Source organism: Halichoerus grypus, chromosome 15 (assembly GCF_964656455.1).
Source record: "Halichoerus grypus chromosome 15, mHalGry1.hap1.1, whole genome shotgun sequence".
In the NCBI taxonomy this organism is placed as follows: Eukaryota; Metazoa; Chordata; class Mammalia; order Carnivora; family Phocidae; genus Halichoerus; species Halichoerus grypus.
Window position 1 is genome coordinate 49,558,436 of NC_135726.1, and position 27,282 is coordinate 49,585,717.

A 27,282-nucleotide genomic window follows, 5' to 3' on the forward strand; every position below is an offset into this window, starting at 1 on the left:
GAGGTCTCTGCCCCCGGCCCCCGCCCCGCCCGCCCGCCCCTCTCCCCCGGAGCCGCCAAGATGGGGGTAGGTGCTCGGGCCCGCCGGGCCGTGCGTGTGTGCGACACTGTGGGTCCAGTGACATCGGGTGTCTGCGGGGGGCGGGGGCTCCGGGACCCCTGCGCTCCGGGGCCACGTCCGCGGGACCCGGCCCGTCCGTCTGGTTGTGCCGCTGGTTGAGCGTGTGCGCGGGGCCGCCTGGGGCCGCGGGGTCTGTGGCGTATGTTGGCGTGTCTTTGTGTGCGGGGTCCGTGGGGCACCGACCGGCCCTCTCTGCCTGCCCTGGTGCGGTTGCACGCTCCATCGTATGCGTGCGTGTGCGCGTGTGTGAGCTCCGGGCTCTGGCAGGTCCTGCCAGCACCGTCTGCCAGCGACCGTGCGGCCCAGGTTGTGTCTGTCTGCATTCGTGTCTGGGTGTGTCTGAGAGCTGGCGTTTGTGTCTGGGGGTGTTGAAACCCCTCTGCTTCCCTGGCCGGGTGCGGACAGGTCCAGGCTATGGAATGAACACCAGATGACCTCTCTTTCTCCTTCCAGGCCTGGATTGGGGGGGGGGGGTGCTCCGCAGTGCGGCGGGTGGCCTGGGACTGTGGTGTGTGTCCATCCCCTAATCTGAGGAAGCTGATGGGGGGGGGGGGCTGCTGGGAGAAGCAGGAGAGCCGTGGCAGCGAGACTGAGTGCCTGGCTGAGGGTGCATGTGTACACATGTGGGGGGTAGGGGGGTGGGGGAGTGTATGGTGCATGTCTGGCTATGCCCTTGCCTCTGTGTCCGTATGTCCTTGTCTGTCTGTGAGTCTCTCCAGCAGATGCCGCCTCCTTCCCTGGCTGACCACCTGATCCCCTCTGCAGCCCTGGATTTCTCCCTGCGTGTCTGGGGCGGGGCCATGGGGGGAGAGTGGGAGATGGAGGCGGGTGGGCTGGGTAGGAGGAAGACAGAGGGTCGGGATGGGAAAGGCTAATGGAGAGGGAATATGAGGGATGGGGAGAAAGATGGCGGATGAAGGCTGATGGGCCCAGGGATAGAGGTGGGGGGGTGGGGCTGCAGATCTGTGGCTTGGGGTGGGCGAGGGGGGATGGGGAGAAGAACTGGATGGGAGAGGACTGGGAGAGAGAAGGGGGGGAGGTGAGAGTCAGTGATGGCTTCCAGGTAAGTGGAATGGAGGGAGGGAGGTGTGGACAGATTGGAGGAGACTGAGACCTAATGCCCCAGGGAAGGAACAGGGAGCATTAGGAAAAGAAGAGGGGACAGGAGAAGAGAGGCGCTTTAGACATGGGTTGCAAAAAGAGAGGCAGAACCCTACGGAAAGAGTGAAAGAAATAGGCAGAGACAGAGAGAGATGCTCTGAAAGAGACAGAGAGAAAGAGACATAGACGTAGAGACAAAGAGAGACACGGTCAGAGAGACATGCAGAGACATGGTGAGACAAAGACATGGAGAGACATACAGAGACAAAGAGAGAAACTGAGTCTGAGATTAGGAGACCCAAGGACAGACATTTCCTATCCAAAGACGACCAAAGTCAGCTTGAAGGGTGGGAGGAGGAGGCAGAGAGCAAAAGGGGAGGTGGAGAGAGAGAGATGCTCAGAGATGAAGGCTCCAGACACCCTGAGAGGGGGAGCCAGAGGCTGGCCAAGGTGCAGAAGCTGTGTGAGCTGGCGGGTGTCGGGGGAGGCGGACAGTGGAAAATGGTGAGGAGATGCAGAGACTCGCTGCAGCGAGACAGGCGTGTCCCCCACCCTCAGAGGTGCTCCCGCCCCGCAGTGCGCCCATCTGGGCCTCCTGCCTTGACTGGGAAAGCCTCGGCTCCCCCTCCAACAGATGGAAGCCCGCCCCCAAGGGAGTCTGGTCATAGCAAGGGCACGCAGGACCCAAGGCTTGCCTGCCAGGGACGGGGCTGTCCCGGCCCCCTCCTCCCTCAGACCCAGGGGTCCAGGCCCCCCCCAGCCCCTCCTCCCTCAGACCCAGGGGTCCAGGCTCCCAGCCCCTCCTGCCCCAGACCCAGGAGTCCAGGCCCCCCCCAGCCCCTCCTCCCTCAGACCCAGGGGTCCAGACCCTCCAACCCTTCCCCCTGAGACCCAGGAGTCCAGGCCCCCCAACCCTTCCTCCCTCAGACCTAGGAGTCCAGGGCCCTCAGCCCCTCCTCCCTCAGCCCCAGGAGTCCAAGGCCCCCAGCTCCTCCTCCCTCAGACCCAGGGGTCCAGGCCCCCCCAACCCCTCCTCCCTCAGATCTAGGAGTCCAGGGCCCTCAGCCCCTCCTCCCTCAGCCCCAGGAGTCCAAGGCCCCCAGCCCCTCCTCCCTCAGACCCAGGAGTCCAGGCCCCCCCAAGCCCTCCTCCCTCAGACCTAGGAGTCCAGGGCCCTCAGCCCCTCCTCCCTCAGCCCCAGGAGTCTAAGGCCCCCAGCCCCCTCCTCCTTCAGCCCAGGGTTCCAGGCCCCCAGCCTCTCCTCCCTCAGACCCAGGGGTCCAGGCCCTCAGCCCCTCCTCCCTCGGACCAGGGTTCCAGGCCCTCAGCCCCTCCTCCCTCAGACCAGGGGTCCAGGCCCTCAGCCGCTCCTCCCTCAGACCAGGGGTCCAGGCCCTCAGCCCCTCCTCCCTCAGACCAGGGGTCCAGACCCCCAGCCCCTGCTTCCTCCAAGCATCAGCTCCCAGCCTTCCCTAAGGTTTCAGGGGTGGGCTGCTGGTTTTCTCCCGCACTCCTGCCAGGCCCCCATCTCTCTCCTCTCCTGCCTTCCCCCTCATTTCTCTGCCTGGACCCCATGACCTTCTATCTCCACATCTCTCCATCCATGGGGCCCCCGCTGTGGGCAGGTAAGACCCCTCCTGGCACAGGGAGTGGAGACGTGCCCTGCCTGTCCTCAGGCCTCCGTGCTTTTGAGTCAGACGCAGTGCTGCTGCAGGGCTGGCCCAGGGCCAAGCCTCCCCCCCACCCTCTGAAACCCTCTCAGAGGCTCCCAGGCCTCCAGGCTGCAGTAACCCCCAGGCTCAGCCCCTGGGTCTGGGGGCCGGCAGCAGGCAGCTCAACCCGCTACAAGGTCATAAGGGGATTAGCATTGAGCTGCCTGAGCCTGGGATCCCGGCTTGGCCCTGGGCCCGCAGGATCTGTCAGCAGCCCTCTTCCAGCACCTGGCCTCGCCTCACCCCTCCTGCCAGCCTCCGGGGACACTGCCTTCCCCATCTGCCCAAGCCCCCCGGCCTGGAACCTCCCTCACCCCCTCACACCACATCCAGTTCAGGCCAGGCCTGGGGCTTCTGTACCCGAAATCCCAGCCAGCTCCTAGTCTGTCCTCCAGAGACCTGACCTTGCCCATCCCCTGTTCAGAGCTGTCTGTGGCTGCCACCAAGCCCCGAGAGAGAGGCCAGGGCCCACAGCTTGTCAGTCAAGACCCTCGGGACTGGCTGTGTGTCCAGCCAGGCCGCCATCCCTGTGCATAGTAGGCTGCGTCCCGGGCTCTTGTCCCAGCTGTGAGCCACACCCGCAGCACCCTTTCCTCTGTCCCTGCCAGGCCTGTGCGGTCTCCCAGGATTAGCTGGGTCCTTCGAGAGGCAGAGACTGAGACACCCATGGGGCTGGGGAAAGGGGCCCAGGAAAAGAGCCGGGGAGAGAAGACGGGGAGAGTGACAGAGGCGGGGAGACCTGGAGCTGGAAGGACTGAAATGTTGAGACAGGTCGCAGAGTGAGACAGCCAGAGATAGACACGGCGGTTGAAACAGGACAGGCAGAGAGGGAGAGACACGCCAAGCATTCTAGAGGACACACAGCTCGAAAGCTGAAGACAGAGACTCATGACAGAGAGAGGCGGAGAGCAGGACGGGGAAAGACACGGAGGCGGAAATCCCGACACTCAGAGACAGTCTGAGATCCCGAGACACATCGACTCTCCCAGAGAGAGGTTCAGCCAGACGTGGGGAGAGATGGTTCAAGAGATGCAGACAGACGTTGTGTGAGACAGAGAGACCTACAGAGCCAGAGATCAGACAGACAGACAGACAGAATTATACAGAGACACATGCGGAGAGACTCAGAGGCAGAGAGACAGACGACATAAAGAGATGAAGGAGATAGAGCAGGGAGACAGAGATGGAGAGATAAAGAGGTAGGAGACAGAGAGACAAAAAAGAACAATAAGACAGAAAGGGACAGAGACCTCGAGAGACAGCTCCAGAGACAGAGGAAGACAGACATAGCAAGAGACGGACACTCCAGGAGTTGGGACAGGCCCAGGGAGAGAGAGGAAGAGACATACACAGAGACAAAGAGACACCAAGTGACTGAAGGAGAGAGAGCCACAGAGATAGGCACAGAAACAGAGAGAGAGACAGAAGCACAGACAGACCCGGACAGAGACCCTCGGGGACAGAGACCCAGAGATAACACGGCACCAGAGACGGTGAGGCCAGTCGAAGAGACGAGACCCATGGGTTCTGAGGGACAACCACCCAGAGACACGGGGCAGAGACAGGGAGGTGCCGGCGACCCCCAGAGCCAGCCCCTGCCCCATGTGATGCAGAGGCAGGCCAGGGTGAGGGTGGGGCCCGGAGGGCCAGTGTCCCCCTTGTAACCCCTTCTCGCCCGCAGTCTGGTGGCTCTGACAGCTATCGTGTCGCCACCTCGCAGGACAAGAAAGATGACAAGGGCTCGCCCAAGAAGAGCAAGGGCACCAAAGAGCGCAGGGACCTGGATGACCTCAAGAAGGAGGTGGCTATGGTAAGCCCCACCCTCCGTGCCCGCACACCCTCCCAGAGTGGAGCTGTGGCTGGGGATGGGCCTCATGCTCTCAGGTCCTGCCCCAGCCCCCGAAAGGCCTTGGTTCTCACTGCCTCCCCCCAAACTCTTGTTCCTCAGACAGAGCACAAGATGTCGGTGGAAGAGGTGTGCCGGAAATACAACACGGACTGCGTGCAGGTGCGGCTGGGCCCGAAGGAGGAGCACCTCTGGGAGGGGGGGCTGGGGGCCTGGACCCCTGAGTCTGAAGGAGGAGGGGCTGGGGGCCAGGACCCCTGAGTTTGAGGGAGGAGGGGGGCTGGGGGCCTGGACTCCTGGGTCTGAGGGAGGAGGGGCTGGCGGCCTGGACTTCTGGGTCTGAGGGAGGAAGGTGCTGGGAGTCTGGACTCCTGGGTCTGAGGGAGGAGGAGCTGGGGGCCTGGACTTCTGGGTCTGAGGGAGGAAGGTGCTGGGAGTCTGGACTCCTGGGTCTGAGGGAGGAGGAGCTGGGGGCCTGAGTCCTGGGTGCCTGGGGTGCTTGTGAAGCATTGGGGTGCCAGGCTGGCTCAGGGAGGGTCCTGTGTGAGTCCTGTGTCCCCCAGGGTCTGACCCACAGCAAAGCCCAAGAGATCCTGGCCCGGGATGGGCCCAATGCGCTCACACCACCGCCTACCACCCCAGAATGGGTCAAGTTCTGCCGCCAGCTCTTCGGGGGCTTCTCAATCCTGCTGTGGATTGGAGCCATCCTCTGCTTCCTGGCCTATGGCATCCAGGCGGGCACAGAGGACGACCCCTCGGGCGACAATGTGAGTGCCCTCCAGCCTGCCCTGCACCAGGGCCGGGACATTTAGGGACGCAAACCCCGCCCCGCTTCTCCTGCCCCTTCCGGCTTCTGAAAGCCCACTCTCCAGCTGTGTCATCGGACCTGCATAAAAGCAAAGCCAAGTAACTTGTGTGCCATGTGGGGTGTGTGAGCTGAGGCTCTGTCCCAAGGCTTTGTGATCTCGGTGGCCTTGGGGACAGGCACCACCAGGTGGTCATGGCCTGAAAGGTCCTCCCCCCAAAAGTCAGGACTCTGGTGTAGAGAGCCAGACATCCAGCTACTGATCTGTCAATGCAGGGGACACACAGGGGGACACGTGCGCATAAACACAGACCCGCACCCTGGCCACGTGGAGGTCCTTGCACATGCACGTGCGCGCACACATAGACTCAACACCGTCACGCCTGCCACAGACTCAGACACAGTCGCCTAGTTCAGACCACAAACACGGACACAGACGTAGACGGACAGACACAGGAACTCAGACATACACAGAGCTGCAGGCCTAGCCTGGGGACAGACAGACAAACCTGCAAGTCAAGCACGGACAGATCGTATTCCCAGACATTAAAACCCGGGGTGCCTGGCTGGCTCAGTCGGAGGAGTGTGCGACTCTTGATCTTGGGGTTGTGAGTTCGAGCCCCACATTGGGTGTAGAGATTACCCAATAAATAAAACTTAAAAAGGGGCGCCTGGGTGGCTCAGTCGTTAAGCGTCTGCCTTCGGCTCAGGTCATGATCCCAGGGTCCTGGGATCGAGCCCCGCATCCGGCTCCCTGCTCAGCGGGAAGCCTGCTTCTCCCTCTCCCACCCCCCCTGCTTGTGTTCCCTCTCTCGCTGTGTCTCTCTCTGTCAAATAAATAAAATCTTTAAAAAAAAGAAATTAAAACTCAAATAGGCAGATAGACAGACACGGAGTCTCAGACCCAGGCAGAGAGAGACAGACAGAGATCCACATACAGAGACTCAAACACAAACAGTCCCATAAATTTAAAGCCAGGCATGCAGACTGTCAGACAGACACACTGACTTAAGCACAGACAGACACGTGGACGGATAATAGCATACGCTCAGATTCTCAAACTCAGGCAGAAAGACAGGTGGACACACAAAATCGAGAGATGGGCTGACCTAGAGACTCAAACACACCCCATGTGCGGAAAGAGGGACCCAAACATGAACAGGCAGAAGGACACACGGGGGCGCCTGGGTGGTTCAGTTGGTTAAGCAACTGCCTTCGGCTCAGGTCATGATTCTGGAGTCCCGGGATCGAGTCCCACATCGGGCTCCCTGCTCAGCAGGGGGTCTGCTTCTCCCTCTGACCCTTCCCCTCTCATGCTCTCTGTCTCCCATTCTCTCTCTCAGATAAATAAATAAAATCTTTAAAAAAAAAAAAAAAAAAAAAAGAAGGACACACGGACCCTCAAGTAGACAAAACCTGGGGTCAGACACATAAATACGGACCCCCCCCCCCGCCCGCTCCTGTTGACTCAGGGTTCCCTTCCCGGATTCCACAAATCTCGGGGTGAGGCTGGTAGGGAGCGGCTCTGAGGTACAACCCCGTGCCCCCCCCACAGCTGTACCTGGGCATCGTGCTGGCAGCTGTGGTCATCATCACCGGCTGCTTCTCCTACTACCAGGAGGCCAAGAGCTCCAAGATCATGGAGTCCTTCAAGAACATGGTTCCCCAGGTGAGGGGGGTCCCGGAAGGGGTCAGGTGGGAGTAGGAGGTTGGGGGTGAGGTGTGCCATCCAAGCCCAGGCGGAGAGCTGGGGCACTGACTCTTCTCCACTCGGCCCCCAGCAAGCCCTGGTGATCCGAGAGGGTGAGAAGATGCAGGTGAACGCTGAGGAGGTGGTGGTCGGGGACCTGGTGGAGATCAAGGGTGGAGACCGAGTCCCGGCCGACCTACGAATCATCTCAGCCCATGGTTGCAAGGTGGGACCGGGACCTGGGGCCCAGCTCTGTCCTTCCTGGAGTGGCTCTGGGGTCCAGGCTCTCAGCCCCCTCTTCTTCAGACTCAGAAGTCGAGGCCCCCAGCCCCCATCCTTCAGATTCAGGAATCGTGCTCCCAGCCCCTCCTCCTTCAGACCTAAGAGTCCAGGCCCCCAGCCCCCTCCTCCCTCAGACCCAGGGCTCTAGGCCCCAGCCCCCTTCTCCCTCAGGCTCAGGAGCCCAGGCCCCCAGCCCCCTCCTCCCTCAGACTCAGGGGTCCAGACCCCCGACACCTTCCTCCCTCAGAGCAGGGGTCCAGACCCTTAGCCTCCCCTCCTTCAAACCCAGAAGTCTTGCCCTCAGCCTTCTCCTCCCTCACACCCAAGAATCCAGGGCTCTGCCCCGCTCTTTCCTCAGACCCATGGGTCAGGCCCCCAGCCCCACCTTCGCCAGGATCCAGGAGTCCAGACCCCTGGTCCCCACCCCCCAGACGCATCAATACCTTAGACCTTGGCAAGAAGCCTCTGCTTCCCACCTTCAAGAGCCCAACCTCTAGCCCCCCGGCCACCACTCCTTCACCCAGGTGTCCAGGCCTCTCCTTACGACCTCCATGCATACAGCCTCAGCCCCATGTCCTCTGGACAAGTGCTCCCTGACCCCAGGGCTGAGCCCTCTGTCCCTTCACCCACCCTCAGGTGGACAACTCCTCCCTGACCGGCGAATCGGAACCTCAGACCCGCTCTCCTGACTGCACACACGACAACCCCTTGGAGACTCGGAACATTACCTTCTTTTCTACCAACTGCGTGGAAGGTGCGGCAGGGTGTGGTGGGGGCACCCATGTTGGGGCAGGGCTGGTCCAGACAGAGGGATGTGCGTCTGGGGCTCGGGGCCCCCCGAACCTCGCCGAGACCCCATCCCCAGCTCAGCCTACCCTGCTCTGGCCCCCCAGGCACGGCTCGCGGCGTGGTGGTGGCCACCGGTGACCGCACTGTCATGGGCCGCATTGCCACGCTGGCTTCAGGCCTGGAGGTGGGCAAGACGCCCATCGCCATCGAGATCGAGCACTTCATCCAGCTCATCACCGGCGTGGCCGTCTTCCTGGGCGTCTCCTTCTTCATCCTGTCCCTCATTCTCGGATACACCTGGCTCGAGGCTGTCATCTTCCTCATCGGCATCATTGTGGCCAATGTCCCAGAGGGCCTGCTGGCCACCGTCACTGTAAGGCCCGGACCCCCACGTCTGAGGGAGGCGGGGGCTGGGGGCCTGACTGCCACGTTCCTGAGGAGGACAGCTGGCACACTGAGGGCCGAGCCTCCTGGGTCTTGAATGACTGGGTCTGGGGACTCAGAAGGCCTTCTTAACGAAACAAACAAAAATCTTGAGGCACACTGCAAAGCATGAAGGGCTAACAGCCTATCACGTTCTTTTTTTTTTCTTTCTTTCTTTTTTTTTGGAGAAAGAGGTGGCGGGGAGGGAGTAAGTGAGCAGGGGGAGGGCCAGAGGGAGAGGGAGAGGGAGAGAGAGAATCCCAAGCAGACTCCCTGCTCAGCGCAGAGCCCGACACAGGGCTCGATCCCATGACCCTGAGATCATGACCTGAGCCAAAATCAAGAGTTGGAGGCTCAACTGACTGAGCCACCAGGCGCCCCGTCAGTCTTATCACTGTCTAAGTTAACTTACACAATTAAGATGTACACCCTCATGGGGCTCCTGGCTGGCTCAGTGAGTGTAGCACATGACTCTTGATCTCGGGGTTGTGAGTTCAAGCCCCATGTTGGGTGTAGAGATGAGTTAGAAATAAAATCTTAAAAAAAAAAAAAAAAAGGAAGTGCACCCTCATGGTAAAAAGTCTAAAGAATAGATTAAAATAGTTAAAAAATAAAATAAAATAACGCCCCCGCCCTGCCCTGCTGCCCAGCAGTCAGCCCCACCACAGAAGTGCATCGTCTACACCGCTCCCGGGCAGGTGTGGGCGTGTTCCAGCCTGTGGCTCAGTGCTGACAGTACATAGACCAGACTGTCCCAGGAATTCTCTTCTGCTGCTTGATTCTTTTTACTTAACATCTCCTGCAGCGTTTTCCCCATTAGCATGTGCAAAGCCAGGGTAGGTCCAAGGCTTTTTACAGATGTGGGGTCACGCATATGGATGCCCCAGCTGTGAGTCTGGGCGCGTGCAGGTGGGCGGCACGCAGACTGAGTTCCCCAGAAACCCCCTCCAGACCTTGTCCGGCTTCTTCCCCCCAACCCAAAGGTTACCCCTACCCTGGCTTCCAGCAGCATCACCGTACTGCATAGCAATGGAATAATTGAGTCCAAACCCTTGCTTCAGGCTCAGTTTTATGCTGGGCACGATGTTCTTGAACTTCATCCTTGAAGGTGCAAGAAGCCGGAGCCTGCTCTTTCCCATTGCTGTGTATCATGCCACCTTTTCCCCCTGCGGTTTATTTCCCCCTTCTGCTCTTAGTAGACGTTGTTTCTCGTTCGGGACGATTAGGAAGAAAGCTGCTGTGCACAGAACAGTAGCTGCCTTTGGGGGCGCATCCGAGCCCACTTTTGTTGGTCCGTGCCTTGGGATGGAGTTGCTGGACAGCAACACTCTTCTGTGTGTGCGTCTGTCTTGTTGCTGCTTGGTGTTCGGGGGCAGCGCTCTTTCCTTGGACGGGCCACCCAGGGTGGGTCGCGGGCGCTCGCGTCGCTGGTGCAAGCCTGCCGCCCGGCGGTCCCCATGACTGGCCCTCCCCCGCTGTGCCCCCCCCAGGTGTGTCTGACGCTGACGGCCAAGCGCATGGCTCGGAAGAACTGCTTGGTGAAAAACCTGGAGGCTGTCGAGACCCTGGGCTCCACATCCACCATTTGCTCAGACAAGACAGGGACCCTCACCCAGAACCGCATGACGGTCGCCCACATGTGGTTTGACAACCAGATCCACGAGGCCGACACCACGGAGGACCAGTCAGGTGAGGGTGGGGCCCCGGCGGGGACCGAGGGGGTCTGGCCCCGAGGCGCTGTGACAGGGGACACGTGCCTCCTTCAGGAACCTCGTTCGACAAGAGCTCGCACACCTGGGTGGCCCTGTCCCACATCGCTGGACTCTGCAACCGCGCCGTCTTCAAGGGAGGTCAGGACAACATCCCTGTGCTCAAGGTGGGTCCGGCTGCCCCCCTCGCCTCGGCCCTGCCCGTGGCCACCGCCACTGCTCTGCTCTGACGGCCCTCTGTGCCCCCAGAGGGATGTGGCCGGGGATGCCTCTGAGTCCGCCCTGCTCAAGTGCATCGAACTGTCGTCTGGCTCTGTGAAGCTGATGCGCGAACGTAACAAGAAAGTGGCTGAGATTCCCTTCAATTCCACCAACAAATACCAGGTACTCCAGGGCTGTCTAGGAGAGCTAGCCTGGCCCTCAGTGTCTCGGTCGTGCCTGTAAGCGGTCACCTCTGCCCCACTGCCCCCTTGCTTTGGACAAGTTACTAACCTTCCAGAGCCTTGGTTTCACCATCTGTGAAATGGGAATGATAGTGTCCGCCTGGTTAGGTGAGGAACAGGCTGACCCAGGGAGTGAGAGCAAGGTCTCTGCCGGAGTGGGAGGCAGAGGAATAAAGATCTTCTTATAGCAGAGAGTGGGGACCCGCCGGAGAGCTCTCATTCATTCCACAAATATTTGCTTGAACAGCCACCGCACGTCAGGAGCATGTTTTAGGTGCTGGGGTACCTTTGGCAGTGAGTGAAACAGTGGACATGGAACGGACGGTCTAGTGCTAGAAGACAGACGATGACAAAAGCATGAGGAAGTACAGAATATGCTGGCTGCAGGTGTCTGGGGCAAGAGTGTTCTAGGCAGTAGGCATAGCATGTGCAAAGGCCCTGAGGCAGGAGTGTACTGATGTGTCTGAACAACAGCCAGGCAGCCAGGATGGTGGAGCAGGGAGCCAGGGAGTGTGCTGGAGGTAAGGGCACTGGGTACTGGCCAGGTCCTCTTGGGCTCATGGGCCGTGGAGAAGACTCAGGTGTGGACTTTTAAGAGGGACATGAGCCACGGGAGGGCTCTGTGCGGAGGAGAGATGGGACCTGACTCATGTTTTTAAAAAGAGTTTCACTGAGATATAATTCATATATCATAGATCACCCACATAAAGTGCGTAATTCAGCATTTTGGTATATTCACGGATACGTGCAATCAGCTCCACAGTTATGGAACATTCCATCACGTCAAAAAGAAGCCTCACACTCCTTAGCTATTTTCCCCCTCCTCCCCCATCTCGTCTGATTCCTAAGCAACCACTCATCTACGTTCTTGTCTCTATGCGTTGGCCTATTCTGGACATTTCGTATAAATGGAATCCTACGATACGTGGTGTTTTGTGACTGGCGTGTTTCACTTCGTGTGATGTTCTCAAGGTCCATTCACGCACGTTGTGGTGTGTGTCGGTACTCCGGACCTCTCTGTGGCTGGGTAATGTTGCGTTGTCTGCATAGTCCACAGTTTGTTGATCCCTTCATCTGCTGACGGACATTTGAGTCATTCGCCCCTTTGAGCTACTGTGTGTGATGCTGCTGGGAACTTCACACACACGTTTCTGTGTGGACACACTTTGTGTGTCTCGGGTGTGTGTGTCCCTGGGAATGGCTGGCTCATCTAGTAACTCTACTTGTAGCCTTTTGGGGGGCTGTCAGACTATTTGCCAAAGTGGCTGCCCCGTTTTCCACTCACTCACATTTCTTAAAGGATCCTCCTGGCTGCTGTGGGGAGGAAGTATTATGGGCTGGGGAGGGCAGACACAGAGACTCAATGTGATATTCCCTATGAGAGATGAGGGTGGCCGGACGGGGAGGGCAGGGGGGCAGGTGAGAAGAGTCAGAATCTGGGTGTATTTGAGAGATGAGCTGAGCAGATTTGGTGATAGGTCAGATGTGGGATGAGAGGAAGCCAGGTGAGGCAGGGAGAGGGCCATGTATCCTAGGGATGTCCATGATTTTTGTGAGCGAGCCCCATGGGCAGAAACATCTGTGAGATGGAGAGACAGAAATGGGCAGGGGTGAGCCGGGATCTCTGGGAGAGACTTTGAGAACCAGATGGAGATCTCTTGGGTAGAGAGTTTGGGGCAGAGAGTTTTGCATTCTGGGGGAGCCCCAGCTGTGGTCTGTCCTGGCTCCCATGCCTCTGGGCGGAGGGTGGGGGCCGTCCCCTCCCCCAGCTGGGTCCCGCCGAGGCTCAGGCATGCCCGCCCCCCACCCTCTCCACAGCTCTCCATCCACGAGACTGAGGACCCCAACGACAACAGGTACCTGCTGGTGATGAAGGGCGCCCCCGAGCGCATCCTGGACCGCTGCTCCACCATCCTGCTGCAGGGCAAGGAGCAGCCCCTGGACGAGGAGATGAAAGAGGCCTTCCAGAACGCCTACCTGGAGCTCGGCGGCCTGGGCGAGCGTGTGCTGGGTGCGTACCTCGGGTGGGGCTGACTTGGTGGGGGAGCCCTTGAGGGTTTGGAGGGGCGTGAGGCTGTCCGGAGCCTGGCTCAGAATAGGCCCTCCCAGAATGCATCATGAATGAATGAATGAATGAGCGAGTGTGTGTATGAACGAGCGGGGAAGGCATCTTTAGGGGATGAATGTTGACAGACTACGCCCCCGGCTGGGGCTGCCCTGACAGCAGGGACGCTGGCGGCCGAGAGCTGTGGGCGGGGAGGGTGGCCGTCCGAGGCTGGAGCCCTCATGCCCTCACCCCATCCTGCCATCAGGTTTCTGCCATTACTACCTGCCCGAGGAGCAGTTCCCCAAGGGCTTTGCCTTCGACTGTGACGACGTGAACTTTACCACGGACAACCTCTGCTTCGTCGGCCTCATGTCCATGATCGACCCGCCCCGGGCGGCCGTCCCCGACGCAGTGGGCAAGTGCCGCAGCGCGGGCATCAAGGTGTGGCCTGGGGCAGCCGGGGAGGCGGAGGCGGGGCCCCCCGGGGGGCCGGCGGTGAGGCTGGACCATCCCCGAACAATGCCCGCAGGTCATCATGGTCACGGGTGATCACCCCATCACGGCAAAGGCCATCGCCAAGGGCGTGGGCATCATCTCCGAGGGCAACGAGACAGTGGAGGACATTGCTGCCCGGCTCAACATTCCCGTCAGCCAGGTCAACCCCCGGTGAGGCCCGTCCCCCCCAACTCCGGCCTCCCTCCGGGACGGCCTGTCCACCTTCCTTCGGCTCTCAGCACCTGGGTGCCACGCCTCCTCCACGTGTGAGGACGGGCAGCGTGGGGAAGGGCTGCATCCGAGCTTCCCTGCTCACGAGCTGTGTGAACTGGGCAAGTCACTTACACCTCCTGAGCCTCGGTTTCAGAGCCCGGTCCTCCTGCCTCTCCTGTTTGTGGGCTCGGCCTGCCTGGCTGTCCATGAACCCCCATATGCCCTGACCAGCCCTCTGCTCTTCCCAGGGACGCCAAGGCCTGCGTGATCCATGGCACCGATCTCAAGGACTTCACCTCGGAGCAGATCGATGAGATCCTGCAGAACCACACCGAGATCGTCTTCGCCCGCACGTCCCCCCAGCAGAAGCTCATTATTGTGGAAGGCTGCCAGAGACAGGTGCGCTTGGGCTGAGGCCCCCTCGGAGGAGGGGGCTGGGGCCGGGCCTCTGGGCGTCATCCTCACCCCCTCTCCCTGCAGGGAGCCATCGTGGCTGTGACCGGGGATGGTGTGAACGACTCCCCCGCCCTGAAAAAGGCTGACATCGGCGTGGCCATGGGCATTGCCGGCTCAGACGTGTCCAAGCAGGCAGCGGACATGATTCTGCTGGACGACAACTTTGCCTCTATTGTCACGGGTGTGGAGGAGGGTGAGTTGGCCGGGGAGGCCCTGGAGACTGGGGTTCCTGCCGGAGGCCCCAAGAAGGGCAAGAGGAACCGGCCAGGGCTGTGGCGGAATGCGCGGTAGGAAGACACCAGAATCCTTCCGAGCCCCAGTGGAGCCTGCAGCTTGTCCTTTCCAGTCTTCCTCTGCCCAGTGGGGTTGGGGGCTCCCTGGGGGCAGGGCTGAGCTGACGTGCTTCTGGGGCCCAGTCTGGCAGGCGAGGCAGACGTAGAAGCATTTTTAAAATGCCTGTAAGTGCAACCACGGGGAAGCCGAGGGTCCTTTCGGGAGCCCTGTTGGGGCCCCTCACCCAGCCTGGGGTCAGGGGGGCAAAGGAAGCTTCTAGAGTGGATAGGAATCACTATGTGGAGTCCCAAGGGCCGAGTTGGAACGTTCAGGTAGAGGGGTGCCAGGGAAGGGAGCTGCGGGCAGAGGGACAGAGCGTGCACGGGCAAGGTGTGTGAGGGGGCCCGTGTGTGGGGCCGGACCTGGTGTCTGGGGCCGGGAACACTGAGTCCAGACTGCGGAGCCGACGGGCACCGCCGCCTCCTGATGGGCCTTGATGTGGCCACAGATGGAGCTTGTTCACATTTAATTTTATTCTGATCATCAAAGCAATTCCCGATAATTATAGGAAATATAGACAAGCATTAAGAAGAAAATTGGAATCACCCATAACCTCACCATCCAGAAATAATCACTATTCATGTTGTGGTGCATTTTCTTCCAGTTTCTCTCTCCCGGTTGAAATGTCCCCAGGGTAAAAAAATAATGCATGATAAAAGAGAGCCTTAAGTGACAAATTAAATGCTCTTATCCCTTGCCTCCTTGTCCCAGAAGACATCGTGGTTAATCTTTTCTCCTTCCCCAAGACATCTATGTGTATGCAGTGCACACTCTTATGGACACACCGGTCACACCTTCCAGACATGCACTGGGCTGCTACCTTGTGTCTCTTGCCTGGTGCTGGAGAGAGAGTCGGGAGCAGAGCAGACAGGGTCCCTTCCCTCCAGGAGCTGGGAGGGGCAGCTTTAGACAAGTTAACAAATGAATCGTAACATAACAAACATAGTTGTAAATTGTGGCAAGTGCTGAGAAGCCAACAAGTGCTATGCATGATAGATAATAACCATGGTCATACCCAGATAAGGGTGGGCAAGGCAGGCCTCTTGGAGGTGGGGGAAAAAAACCCCCCACAAAGTTTAACTTCCAGTAGGGGAAATTCTAGATATACCACAGAGCAAAGAGCACAGTGGACCCCCACGTCCCCATCCCCCAGCTCCATCACCACTCATGGCCCATCGTGTTTCGTCTCGACATACACCCTGGATTATGTTGAAGCACATTTCAATCATCATTTCCTCCATGAATACTTTAGGAAGAGACACCAGCAGTTTGTGAAAGGCAGAGGATGCACTGCGGGAATAGGAAAGAGTGGGTCTTACTTTTACACAAAGGTGATCAGACCATTCGTACCACCGTGCAGCCTGCCTTTCTGTTCCCCACCGTGCAGCCTGCCTTTCTGTTCCACGTGAATGACATTATCTTGTTGCTCATGCCTCTCAGCGCCCCCGGGAGGGTGGGAGGCAGTGCTGGCTGGGTTAATCTTTAGCTTCTTTTTTTTTTTATTTTAAAGATTTTCTTTATTTATTTGAGAGAGAGAGAGAGAGAGCACAAGAGGGGGGAGAGTCAGAGGGAGAAGCAGGCTCCCCACCGAGCAGGGAGCCCGATGTGGGGTTTGATCCCTGGACTCCAAGATCATGACGTGACACTTAACTGACTGAGCCACCCAGGTGCCCCTAGCTTCTTTTTACTCTATACACACTGGGCTGATTGAGTTCGTATTGAGATATGACATGTGCACAGTAAGCTGGGCAGCTTGATGAATTTTTACACGTGTACACCCATGCAACCACCAGACCCCAACCGAGATAAAGGACATTTCCAGCCCCATTAGGGTTTCGTCAGGTTCCCTCCGGCCCATAGCTCCCCTCCCAGAAATAAACTGTATCCTGACTTTTAGCACCATACAATAGTTTTGAACCTCATCTAAATGGAGTCATGCGATATGAGTGCTTTTGTGTCTGGCTTTTTTCACTCGACATGACATCTGTGAAATTCCTCCGTGGAGTTGGGTGTGTCAGCAGCTCATTCCTTTTTCTTGCTGAGTGGTATTCTGTTGTATGGAGGGACCGTAGCTCATTTATCTACTTCCATGCTGATGGGCATTGGGGTCAGTTCTGGGTTTTGGCGATGGGGGCTAATGCTATGGTGAACCTTCTCGTACTTGCTTTTTGGTGGACATAAACAGTCCTAGGAGTAGGATTACCAGGTCAATAGAGTAGGGGGGTGTTTAACTTTAATACAAACTGCCAAATGGTCTTCCCAAGTGGCTATATTCCAAGAATGTTTGAACAGGGTGCCATGGTTGAATGTTTGCGTGGGAAGGTGGACAGGTGGGAGGGTGGATTGGAAAGGACTCGGGGACTGGGCAGGGAAGGGGCGGGGGCCAGGGGGCCTGGGATGGGATCTGAGCCTGCCCCTGCCTCAGGCCGCCTGATCTTTGACAACCTGAAGAAGTCCATTGCCTACACCCTGACCAGCAACATCCCTGAGATCACACCCTTCTTGCTGTTTATCATGGCCAACATCCCACTGCCTCTGGGTACCATCACCATCCTCTGTATCGACCTGGGCACGGACATGGTGAGCCCCAGCCACCTTCTGGGGCCTGGGAGGGGAGGGCCCCCCACTTCCTGCTCACATGGCCTCTCCTGCCCAGGTCCCTGCCATCTCATTGGCATACGAGGCTGCAGAGAGTGACATCATGAAGAGACAGCCCAGGAACCCACGTACTGACAAGCTGGTCAATGAGCGGCTCATCAGCATGGCCTATGGGCAGATTGGTGAGGACGGGGGGACCCCACCTGGTTTATGGGTGGATGCCCAGTGCCTGCCCCATAGTGGGTACTCTGGAACCTTGTGTTGGATGAGTGGGCTGAAAGCAGGATTTGGTGCTGGAGGTTTGGGAGGAGTGACTTGCAGAAGGGTAGTGCTCCCCAAGGCAGGGCCAGGACAGGTGGAGGATGGGCCTGGGGGTGCATCTGAGGGGCACATGGGACACCGAGTGGCAGATCAGGGTTGGTGCCAGGCTGGCCACTGCAGAGCCCCCTGCTCAATCCCCCTCCGTGGTGGACAAGACAAGATCAGCCCGTGGGCGCTCTGGGGGCAGGAGTGACCCCCATCCCGTGCCACCTCCTCCTCACCCTGCTGCTGGGGGCACCACGTGCAGAGCCTTGGAGGTGCTGAGCTCCCCATTGCTGGGAGTGTCCCAGAAAGCAGAGGCTTCAATGGTGGTGGTCAGAGGCCCGGGGATATCATTCCTGCGTCGGGGAGCCTGTCAGACCAAAACCTGGGGGGTTCCCAGGGTTTTATTTAGGTGGCCTGGGTCAGGTGGGGGAGATCCCCCAGGTGAGTCCCTTCCCAGAGGCTCCTGTCCCAGGTGGCCCATGGCAGGCGCTCACCACCAGGTGGCGCTCTCAGGTGGCCCGCCGGGAGCCCAGCCTCAGATGATGCTCCGCAGTGCGTTCTGAGGTAGCCTCCCCCCCAGCTCCCAGTGGGAGTCTCACAGGGCCTCCCAGGTGCACTGGGCTGGCTGCTGGCCCCGACCTGAGCCTCTCCTCATCTCCTCCCCCCTCCAGGAATGATCCAGGCTCTCGGCGGCTTCTTTTCCTACTTCGTGATCCTGGCAGAAAATGGCTTCTTGCCCAGCAACCTGGTGGGCATCCGGCTGAACTGGGACGACCGGACCGTCAATGACCTGGAGGACAGTTACGGGCAGCAGTGGGTGAGTGGGTGGGCCCTGCAGCACTTGGGGGGTGTCCCAGTCAGCACCTCTGCCCACAGCAGGCAGGAGCTCCCGTCTGCTGTCCCAGCCATGGGGGGCTGCTTCCTAGGACGACCCCTCTGCCCCGGGAGCAGCATCGAGACCCCTGCCCGGGGCTTGGGCCTCCTGGCGCCCTTGGCCCAGCCCACCGAGGTGCTCGTGACCTCTGGCCATGCTCTGCCCCACCAGCCACAGAGGGGAGGCCCCATCAGGACAGAGCCCCTGCCTGCCCTGGGCCGGTGCAGGGGGTGCAGACCGGGGGTGGGGGGGCATGTGGGTCCCGGGCTGGGGCTGACTGCCGCCCCGCACGCTTGTCATCGCTCCTGCAGACGTACGAGCAGAGGAAAGTGGTGGAGTTCACGTGCCACACGGCCTTCTTCGTGAGCATCGTGGTCGTCCAGTGGGCCGACTTGATCATCTGCAAGACCCGGAGGAATTCAGTCTTCCAGCAGGGCATGAAGTGAGGGCCGGCGGCACGAGGCTCTGTTCTGTCCCATCCGTGTGTCTGTCTTTACCCCTGAGTGATTTCCTCTCGCGTGGTCACATCTATCGTGGATTCTCTCCATCTGTCCCTCCGTGTGTATTGGGGGGGCGAGGGTGTCACTTGGGGTCCCCCTTCCACACCTGTCTGTGTGTTGCTGTCTCTGTCGGTCTGCCGTTCTTCTGTTGCCATCTCTCTGTCTCCCTGTTCGTCACTCTGTCCATGTGAGCCCGGGGCTGTCTGTCTGTCTCCGTCCACCTCTGGCTGTGCCTGTCCCTGGGGGGCTGGGGGCCGGGTCATGTCCAGCCTTGCCTGTGCCACCAGGAACAAGATCCTGATCTTCGGGCTATTTGAGGAGACGGCGCTCGCCGCCTTCCTGTCCTACTGCCCTGGGATGGACGTGGCCCTCCGCATGTACCCTCTCAAGTGAGTGCCCCTCGCCCTCCCCGCCGCCTGCCCCAGGATCCTCCCAGGAGCCTTCCCTGTGGGACATCCTCACACACCCCACGTGGATCTCAAGCCCCACCTCTCCTGCTGTCTCTTTGGGGACCCCCCCATCACAGTCCCTGTTCTTTTTTTTTTTCCTCAAAGATTTTATTATCTTTAAGTAACCTCTGCACCCAGTGTGGGGCTCAGACTCACAACCCTGAGATCCAGAGCCGCCTGCTCCACCGACTGAGCCGGCCAGGCGCCCCACGGTCTCAGTTTTGATGCCACTGAGCCCCCCCGGTGGACATCCTCACAGAGGGGCACTCGGCGGGCCGCAGCCCGCAGCCCCGGCCAGAGGGCAAGGGAGAATCCCCCCCAGGATGGCCCTCCTGTTCTCCAGACTCAGCCTCTCTGTCCCCCGGGACGACCCCTCACCGACGCCCTCCTGCTCTCCCATCTCTGTAGGCCCAGCTGGTGGTTCTGTGCCTTCCCCTACAGTTTCCTCATCTTCGTCTACGACGAGATCCGCAAACTCATCCTGCGCAGGAACCCGGGGGGTGAGGGGGCTCACCGGCTGGAGGGCGAGGCTGGGGGGCAGGGGCGCAGGTGGAGAGGTGGGGGGGCGGAGCACTGTGCTGACCTCTCTGTCTCCCCCACATCCCTCCCTCTCCCTTCCGGTTTCTCCGGTCCCCCTCCTCTCTGTCTCTGTCTCTGTCTCTGTCCTATGCCCTTCTCCATGTCTCTCTCTCTTTCTTTGTCTCCAGGTTGGGTGGAGAAGGAAACCTACTACTGACCTCACCCCCCCACATCGCCCGTCTCTTCCCTGCCCCCCAAGCCCAGGACAGCCCCCACCAGTCCTCCCATTTTGTATTCTGGGGGAGGGGCCCTCTCTCCCCGTGGCCCCACCTTGGCCCCTACCCCCTCAATTTATCTCCTGCCTCCCCCCCTCCCCACTCTGGCTGGCTGCTCTCTCCACCCCACCCCCCGACCCCTCTCTCCCCCTCTCTCTTTTCTGTGTCACTGTTCCTCTCCCTCTCCTCACCCCTTCCTCCCTGCCCCCTCTGCACCCCCTCCCTGGGCTCTTTTTTACTCCCCCCCCCCCCGACTGATGCCATCTCTGGTTCTGGACAATTATCAAATATATCAGTGGGGAGAGAGAAGTGTGTGTGTGTGTATTGTGCTTGCTTTCTGGCCCCAGGGGTGGGAGCGGGTGGTGTCCCTGGTGCTGGCACCCATGGCCAGTGATCCACATAACCCCAGGAGCCATGGAATCACGGAGTCACCGAGTCATGGGGTTTGAGACCCAACCGAGGTTACAGCGAGAGCAGCTTCAAATAACCAGGCAGGGGGATTATGGGGTCCGACCAGGGGAGAGGAAGGGGGTCAGACTGAGAATCCTCTCCTATTGGAGGAGGAAGGGGAAAGGGGGGACAATGCAGGTGACAACGATGATGGTGATGATGGTGATTCACTGAGTGCCCACTCTGTGCTCTGCCCTCTTGTGCCTCAGCTCATTCATTCCTTACAAGGTGTGAGGCACAGAGAGGGAAAGTGACCTGCTCAAGGCCACACAGCTGAGAGGTGACAAATCTGGGATCTGAACCTCAGCTGTGCAACCTCTAAGTACTGTGCTATTCTCTCGCTCTTTTTATTGAGATAGACTTTCAAGTAGTCCAAAAATCTTAAGGGTACAGCTCAATGAGTTTTAAAATGACATCGTGGGGTGCCTGGGTGGCTCAGTCGGTCAAGCATCGGACTCTTCATCTCAGCTCAGGTCTTGATCTCGGGGTCAAGAGTTTGAGCCCTGCATTGAGCTCCACTCTGGGTGTGGAGCCTACTTAAAAAAAATTTTTTTTTTACATTGCATAACTACCACCCAGATCAAGGTACAGAACATTTCCCCCAGAAAGTTCCAGAAAGTTCCTTCGTGCCCCTCTCCAGTCAGCGCCCCTCCCCCACCAGAGGCTGCTCGGATTTCTGTCATCATCCTTTAGTTGCACCTGTTCTTGGACTTGGTATAAATGAAATCTTACAAGCATGTTGTCTCGTGTGTCTGGCGTCTGGTCCTTGGCACACCTGTGAAAGTCACCCGCATTGTCCCGTGTATGGGTTGCTTTGGGAGCTGCTAGAAATAGGACCGTTCTAACAGTGTCTTGTGACGACACGTGTGCATCTCTGTTGGGCTCATGCTTAGGAGAGGGACTGCTGATCGTGGCAGAGACTATGTTTAGCTTTAGTAGAAAGAGCCACACTCTTTCCAGAGCTCTGGGGTCATTCTGCATTCCCACCCGGTATCGTTAATCTTTGACTTCCAACATCCTGCGTGGGCTGCAGTACCCCTTGGCTTGAGGCCGACCTCCTGACCGAGCCCAGAGAGTCCGTGAGTGTGAGTGTGTGCACACGCCCGCCACACCTGACAATTACATTGACCCACGTTAGCGCACAATGGTCTTTTTCGGAAAAGCGAAAAGCCTCTTTGGATTTCTTTCATTTAGCGAAAACAGGTGCTAATGTAGGTCTTTCGTAAAGGCGAAGTGGCATCGCATAAACTTCTGGAAAGTGGGGGATACTCTTCACTTTACACCATTTTGGCTTACGAAAGGTTTCACAGGAACGCCCCGTTTGGGATAGTCGGGGCAACCCGTCCTCACATAGACAGCTGAGGCCCAGGTCAGGGACTTCCTTGAAGTCACACAGCAGGGATATAAGCCTGGTTTCTGACTGTCTGTGCTGAGGTCCTCCTAAGTTCCCAGCTCCACTTCCTCCGGGGATCCAAGAGGCAGGAAGGAGGCCTCAGACTGGAGGGAGCACAGGGCCAGGGCCCATCTCCCACAGTCTTTTCAGGGGCCCCCTTATCTCCCACCATCCCCCTAATTCAGGGCCCACCTGCCTTAGGCGCCCTCTCCCTGCCATCTCCCACCATCCCCCTGCCTCAAGGACCCTCCCATCTCTCCCACAATCCCTTTTTCAAAGGGCTCCTCTCCCGCATTGCCCCTGTGCCAAGGCCCCATCTCCTGAAGTCCCCTGATTCAAAGCTCCCCACACCCCACTCAGAGGGCCGCCCCCCCCAATATCCTTGCTCCGGACACCACTGTCCAGAGCCCATGCTGCTCGACACCTCCTATAAAGAAACCCAACCGGCTCTCCTAACAAAAGCCAAACCCAACTTTCCCAAGGTTGGCTGTGGGAGGAGGCCTCCCACTCTCTGCTCCCCAAGATTCATCTCCCTCTCGGGGGTTCTTCTGCTCACCTCTGCTGCCCCCCTCGCTTTGAACTCAGCTGCTGCTCCCCCATTAACGCTCTGGGCTAATTGTGCACTCACAGTCCTCCTTTGATTTCCTGAAACTAGGTAGACCCAAGTGGGAAGCCTGAACAAGATTTTACTAAAGGCCAGGGGCTGACAAAGGGGAAATAAACAGTAACAAGCCAATCTGATCTTCAAAGTATGGCTCATTTAGCTTCAGCTTGGGACCTTCCCCACACAGGGGGCCTCCCTGCCTACTGCTCTACCAGCCCCTTTGGCAGGGGCTCTCTCCCCCACCCCATGGGAATGCCCTCCAGCAGGCCTCAAAGCCCAAACCAAAAGGGAGGGGAGTCTCAGAAGACAGCTGGGGTTAAGAGTCACCTGGATATTCTACCTGGGTACTCTTCAGTCCCACCCAGCCCTGAAACTCCAGTCCATGTAAGGGAGCCCAGGCTTCCTGATAGATTCCTTGAGGCTCTTCTGGTGCACCCCTTTAGAACTCTGGCCATTTACCCACAACTCACTCAGGGGCAGGGGTGAAAACTGAGAGGGAGCCATGACTGTGGGAACTAGGGAAAAGAAAGGCCCATGGCTCTGACACCAGCCACGCCTTGGGACATCCAAGGGGCCAGCAGCTCCTAATGTTACTGTTAAATTTAGGAAGGCAAGGGGCACCTGGCTGGCTCAGTTTGCAGAACATGGGACTCTTGATCTCAGGGCTGTGAGTTCGAGCCCCACACTGGGTACGCAGATTACTTAAAATAATTTTTTTAGAAGGTTTAACTCTAGATACAATCAAAACATTCATGATATTATGGTGGCAATAATATCGACTACCATTTATTGAAGAGTATCAAGTATCAAGACTCTTCTGAGCACTGTACGTGGACCATTTAACCGAATCATCATTACCCCATGAGTGAGTGTGGTACTATCAGGATATCCACAGTCCCGATGAGGACACTGAGGTTCGGGAAGGTCATCACTTTACACCATTTGACTTACAGCCTAGATTTTCATCTCTGACTCCAGAATCCCAGCTCTTTCAGTTATAACAACTCCCTCTTTCAAAAATTCTCAAACCTGGGGGCACCTGGGTGGCCCAGGCAGTTAAGCATCTGATTCTTGATTTCAGCTCAGGTCATGATCTCCGGGTTCTGAGGTGGAGCCCCACATTGGGCTCTGCACTAGGCGTGGAGCCTGCTTGAGATTCTCTCTCTCCCTCGGCCCTTCCCCGCCCTCAATAAATAAAAAAATAAATTAATAATTAATTAATTCTCAACCCTTTCCCAAAGCCCCTCTTCCTATCTGAGGGGAGGGGGGTATCCTAAGGTCCCTAGTCCTAACTCATCCATCCCTGGGAGCTCAAGGTCTGTGGGGGGAGCTTTGCTCTCCACCTCGGATACCCCCTCCAGCAATCATAGACCTCTCACTAGCCTCTGCCCCAGGGAAGGAATAGATTCCCACCAATTATCTAGTCTCGCCATTCAAAATGCGGTCCATGAACCAGTAGAATCAGCACTACCGCGGAACCGTAGGAAATGTAGATAAATGGGCCCCACCCCAAATCTGCAGCGTCAGAACATCTGAGTGTTTTATCAAGCCTTCTAGGTGTTTTTTATGCACCCTAGAGTCAGGACGACAGTTCTCCACGAGCCACATCGTACCCTGCAGGGGAGGGAGTACACGACGCCTGCTTCCGCCTTTAGATCTGCCATGACACCCACACTCCTGACGACCCACGCTCCCCGACGCCGCACGCCCCGCTTCTGAAACTACAATTCCCACAATACCCAGAGGCGCTTAGCGTTGCTTTACGTGACTGCGTCTCCCAAGGTGTTTTCGCGAGCCAGACCCTCCCTAACATCAGGAGGACTACAACTCCCACAGTGCTCGGCGGCAGAACCCCCGCCCCCGGCGGCTCCCGAACGGCGCCACGTCGGCTCCGCTGGGTGGGGCCGGGCTCGGACGGGGCCGCCGGGGTCTGCAGGGCCCCCGGCTCGTTACAGCCGTTCTAGCCCTCGGGACGCAGACATGGCGGCCGAGAAGGACCAGCAGAAGGATGCCGAGGCGGAAGGGCTGAGCGCCACGTGAGCAAGCCGGCTCTAGCCGCCCCCACCCCCCCCACGCCCCGGACCGTAACCCGGGAGCCCTGGCCCTCCGCCCCCTCCTCCCTCGGGGCCCGGGAATCCGGGCCCCAGACACTAGAGTCTGGGCTCCTGCTCTCCAGTTCGAGGACTCTGCAGCCTGGACCCTCCGCCCCCTCCTCCTCTGGGATTCAGGAGTCTTGGACCCTTCCCCCCGCCCCCAGGGCCCCAGAGTCCAGCCCCCTTCGGCCCCCCTTCTTGCTCGGGGGTGGGGGGTTGGGGGGGGTCCGGGCTCCACCCCGGCCCACCGCTAACCCGGGGCCGCCCGCCAGGACCCTGCTGCCGAAACTGATCCCATCCGGCGCGGGCCGGGAGTGGCTGGAGCGGCGCCGCGCGACCATCCGGCCCTGGGGCTCCTTTGTGGACCAGCGGCGCTTCTCGCGGCCCCGCAACCTGGGCGAGCTGTGCCAGCGCCTCGTGCGCAACGTGGAGTACTACCAGAGCAACTACGTGTTCGTGTTCCTGGGCCTCATCCTGTACTGTGTGTGAGTGCCTCGCCGCTCCGCGCTCAGCCCCACCGGCCAGGCCGCGTCCCCACCGGGGAGCCCTGCCCCCACTGGTCGGCCCCGCCCCCACGGGACAGCTCGGCCAGAGCTTTGCACCCGAGGCCCCAGACCCTCCTGCTCCCTCAGCCTGGCCGGGACACAGCGTGACCAGATGTGACCTGGTCTCGCACGGCCTCAGGGACATAGCCTGCTGTCCACCGGTGTAGGTGGTCAGGGACCCGCTGGCTGGCTCATTCCCAGCTGCCTGACCGGTGCCTCCCTACCCTTCTCCAGGGTGACGTCCCCCATGCTGCTGGTGGCTCTGGCTGTCTTTTTTGGCGCCTGTTACATCCTCTATCTGCGCACGTTGCAGTCCAAGTTTGTGCTTTTTGGTGAGAACTCCCCTGTCCAGACGGTTCCCTGAGCCTTCAAATCCTGGTCTTGGAACACAAGCCTTAGAGCCCAAACCCGGGTCTGCCCAAGCGTAGATTTACACTAGTTCCCCCTAACTCGATTCATTAAAATCTCAAACACACCAGATGCCCCCACCCAGTCTCGGACCCCCCAGCTGGTATTTCTCAAAGCTGGAGATACCCCAGAACCTACTCTTCACCTGGCTCCTGTCCTTTAAACCTACTTTTCCTCGCGTCCATCCTCCCTCACCTCTCTGCAGAAAGCATCAGCTGCAGGTACCCATATTGGACACCAGGTGGCGACCTTACGCTGGCCTAGATCTGTGTCCCTGTCCTTTCCCGCTTCGTGGGGCGGGGCCAGAAAGATCTTGAGACTGTTCCAAGAGGGAAGCTGAGGTTTGTAGCTCCCGAGGTCCCAGACTGGCCCTGGGCACCACCGGGAAGAAAGAGGGGCGCCTGAGTCTCCACCCAGGGGAAGCTCAAGGTTCAGAGTGGCCATACGGGCTGGGATCAAACAGGAGGACCTAAGTCAGAGTCTTTCAGAGACTTCTTCGTTCTGTCCGTGACCCTGGTGGGCTGGCACCTGAGGGGCATGTCAGGCAGGCACAGGGCGTGGAGGGAGCGCCTGGAGCAAAGCCACCAGGGCATGTAGACCCGGTCCTCCCGTCTGCCCCAAGAAGCCCGAAATCTTATATTATTATGTGCAATCACTCAGTTAATCCAGCAGCCACAAATCAGGTTCTTGGGGAACATTGTGCAGACTCCAGAACACATCCACAGATCAGATTTGGCCTTTGGGTGACCAGTTTGAGACTCCTGGTCTATGTGAGTGCAGATGGGAGCAGGAGAGCTGTGGTCTGGGGGATTGGGAGGCGGGGAGCTTCCTAGCAGAAGTGGGGCTGAAGAGCAGTGAGCATGGTTGTGGGGGGGGGGTTGCAGTAAGGAAGGTGTGCTCTGTTCAGGTGGGAACATCAGAGAAACGGGTGAGGCCAGGGCTTGGGGGGCCTTGGCATGAGGAGTTTGGACGATCCTGAGGCTCCCGGAGCTTGTGACACTGGACTGGCGCTGGGGCATCAGGGGTTCCTCGGGGACAGGGCATGCGTGTTGGAACTGCCCCAATGCTGTCTGCCCCCCAGGCCGAGAGGTAACCCCAGCCCATCAGTATGCTCTGGCCGGGGGCGTCTCCTTTCCCTTCTTCTGGCTGGCCGGTGCCGGTTCTGCCGTCTTCTGGGTCCTGGGTGAGTACAGGCTCCGGGTGGCCGGGCTGGGCGGTGGGGAGCAGGTGAGGGAGCGAGGCCCTGAGCCGCCCATCTTCCCGCAGGAGCCACCCTCGTGGTCATTGGCTCCCACGCCGCGTTCCACCAGACCGAGGCTGTGGACGGGGAAGAGCTGCAGATGGAGGCTGTGTGAGGTGCATGCGGACCTGCGGGCCCCCCGAGTCCGCTGCCTCGGCCCTGTTCGCCCCTGCCCTGCACGGCCCCGCGGTCCTGGCCAAAGGCCTCCTTCCCGTCCCAAGCCCGGGGAGGGATTCCAGCTGTGGAAATAAAACCGTTAACAGTTGTCATTCAGCACATCTCTCCCAGGGTCTTCTGTGGGCCTGGGCAGGGGGCGTGGGGGGACTGCAGAGACCAAGATAGAGGGGTCCTCTGGATGGGGGGAGTTCAATAAGCAAGATAAATCACTAAAAAGGAGAGGATGGGGTGCCTGGGTGGCTCAGTTGGTTAAGGGCCTGACTCTTGATCTCAGCTCTGGTCTTGATCTCAGGGCTGTGAGTTCAAAGCCTGGGTTGGGCTCCACACTGGGCGTGGAGCCTACTTTAAATTAATTAATTAATTAATTAATGAAAAATATATGATAGG

General features: G+C 58.9%; 2 protein-coding genes across 4 annotated transcripts; both read left to right on the forward strand.

Moving 5' to 3' along the window:
- On the forward strand, positions 1 to 20,060 carry ATP1A3 (ATPase Na+/K+ transporting subunit alpha 3). 3 transcript variants are annotated; one of them, XM_036103273.2, is made up of 23 exons: positions 1 to 66; positions 4,654 to 4,743; positions 4,882 to 4,941; positions 5,343 to 5,546; positions 7,140 to 7,253; positions 7,366 to 7,500; positions 8,193 to 8,310; positions 8,450 to 8,718; positions 10,259 to 10,457; positions 10,535 to 10,644; positions 10,727 to 10,861; positions 12,739 to 12,931; positions 13,233 to 13,408; positions 13,497 to 13,633; positions 13,924 to 14,074; positions 14,156 to 14,324; positions 16,890 to 17,044; positions 17,121 to 17,244; positions 18,040 to 18,185; positions 18,554 to 18,684; positions 19,030 to 19,131; positions 19,600 to 19,691; positions 19,899 to 20,060. In XM_036103273.2, exons 1-23 carry the CDS (start codon positions 61 to 63, stop codon positions 19,925 to 19,927), a joined length of 3,045 nt encoding a protein of 1,014 aa, XP_035959166.1. In that variant the 5' UTR covers positions 1 to 60; the 3' UTR covers positions 19,928 to 20,060. The 3 variants fall into 3 exon arrangements, with proteins under 3 accessions (XP_035959166.1, XP_035959165.1, XP_077919799.1); XM_036103272.2 differs by having other exon boundaries at positions 46 to 66; positions 4,615 to 4,743; XM_078063673.1 differs by lacking the exon at positions 1 to 66 and adding an exon at positions 383 to 426.
- A 4,239-nt stretch (positions 20,061 to 24,299) lies between these two features.
- Positions 24,300 to 26,989, forward strand: RABAC1 (Rab acceptor 1). Its single transcript, XM_036103292.2, has 5 exons — positions 24,300 to 24,468; positions 24,798 to 25,010; positions 25,305 to 25,402; positions 26,560 to 26,661; positions 26,745 to 26,989. The coding sequence occupies exons 1-5, from the start codon at positions 24,413 to 24,415 to the stop codon at positions 26,831 to 26,833; spliced, it is 558 nt and encodes a 185-aa protein (XP_035959185.1). The 5' UTR covers positions 24,300 to 24,412; the 3' UTR covers positions 26,834 to 26,989.
- The last annotated feature ends 293 nt before the right edge of the window (positions 26,990 to 27,282 follow it).

Excerpts from the sequence above, each read along its gene's own strand:
- RABAC1 (XM_036103292.2), top strand. The coding sequence starts at position 24,413 with ATGGCGGCCGAGAAGGACCAGCAGAAGGATGCCGAGGCGGAAGGGCTG. Across the intron at positions 25,403-26,559 it reads GTCCAAGTTTGTGCTTTTTG|GCCGAGAGGTAACCCCAGCC; the intron begins GTGAGAACTCCC and ends TCTGCCCCCCAG. Across the intron at positions 26,662-26,744 it reads TGCCGTCTTCTGGGTCCTGG|GAGCCACCCTCGTGGTCATT; the intron begins GTGAGTACAGGC and ends ATCTTCCCGCAG.
- ATP1A3 (XM_036103272.2), top strand. Across the intron at positions 4,942-5,342 it reads ACAACACGGACTGCGTGCAG|GGTCTGACCCACAGCAAAGC; the intron begins GTGCGGCTGGGC and ends TGTGTCCCCCAG. Across the intron at positions 13,634-13,923 it reads GTCAGCCAGGTCAACCCCCG|GGACGCCAAGGCCTGCGTGA; the intron begins GTGAGGCCCGTC and ends TGCTCTTCCCAG.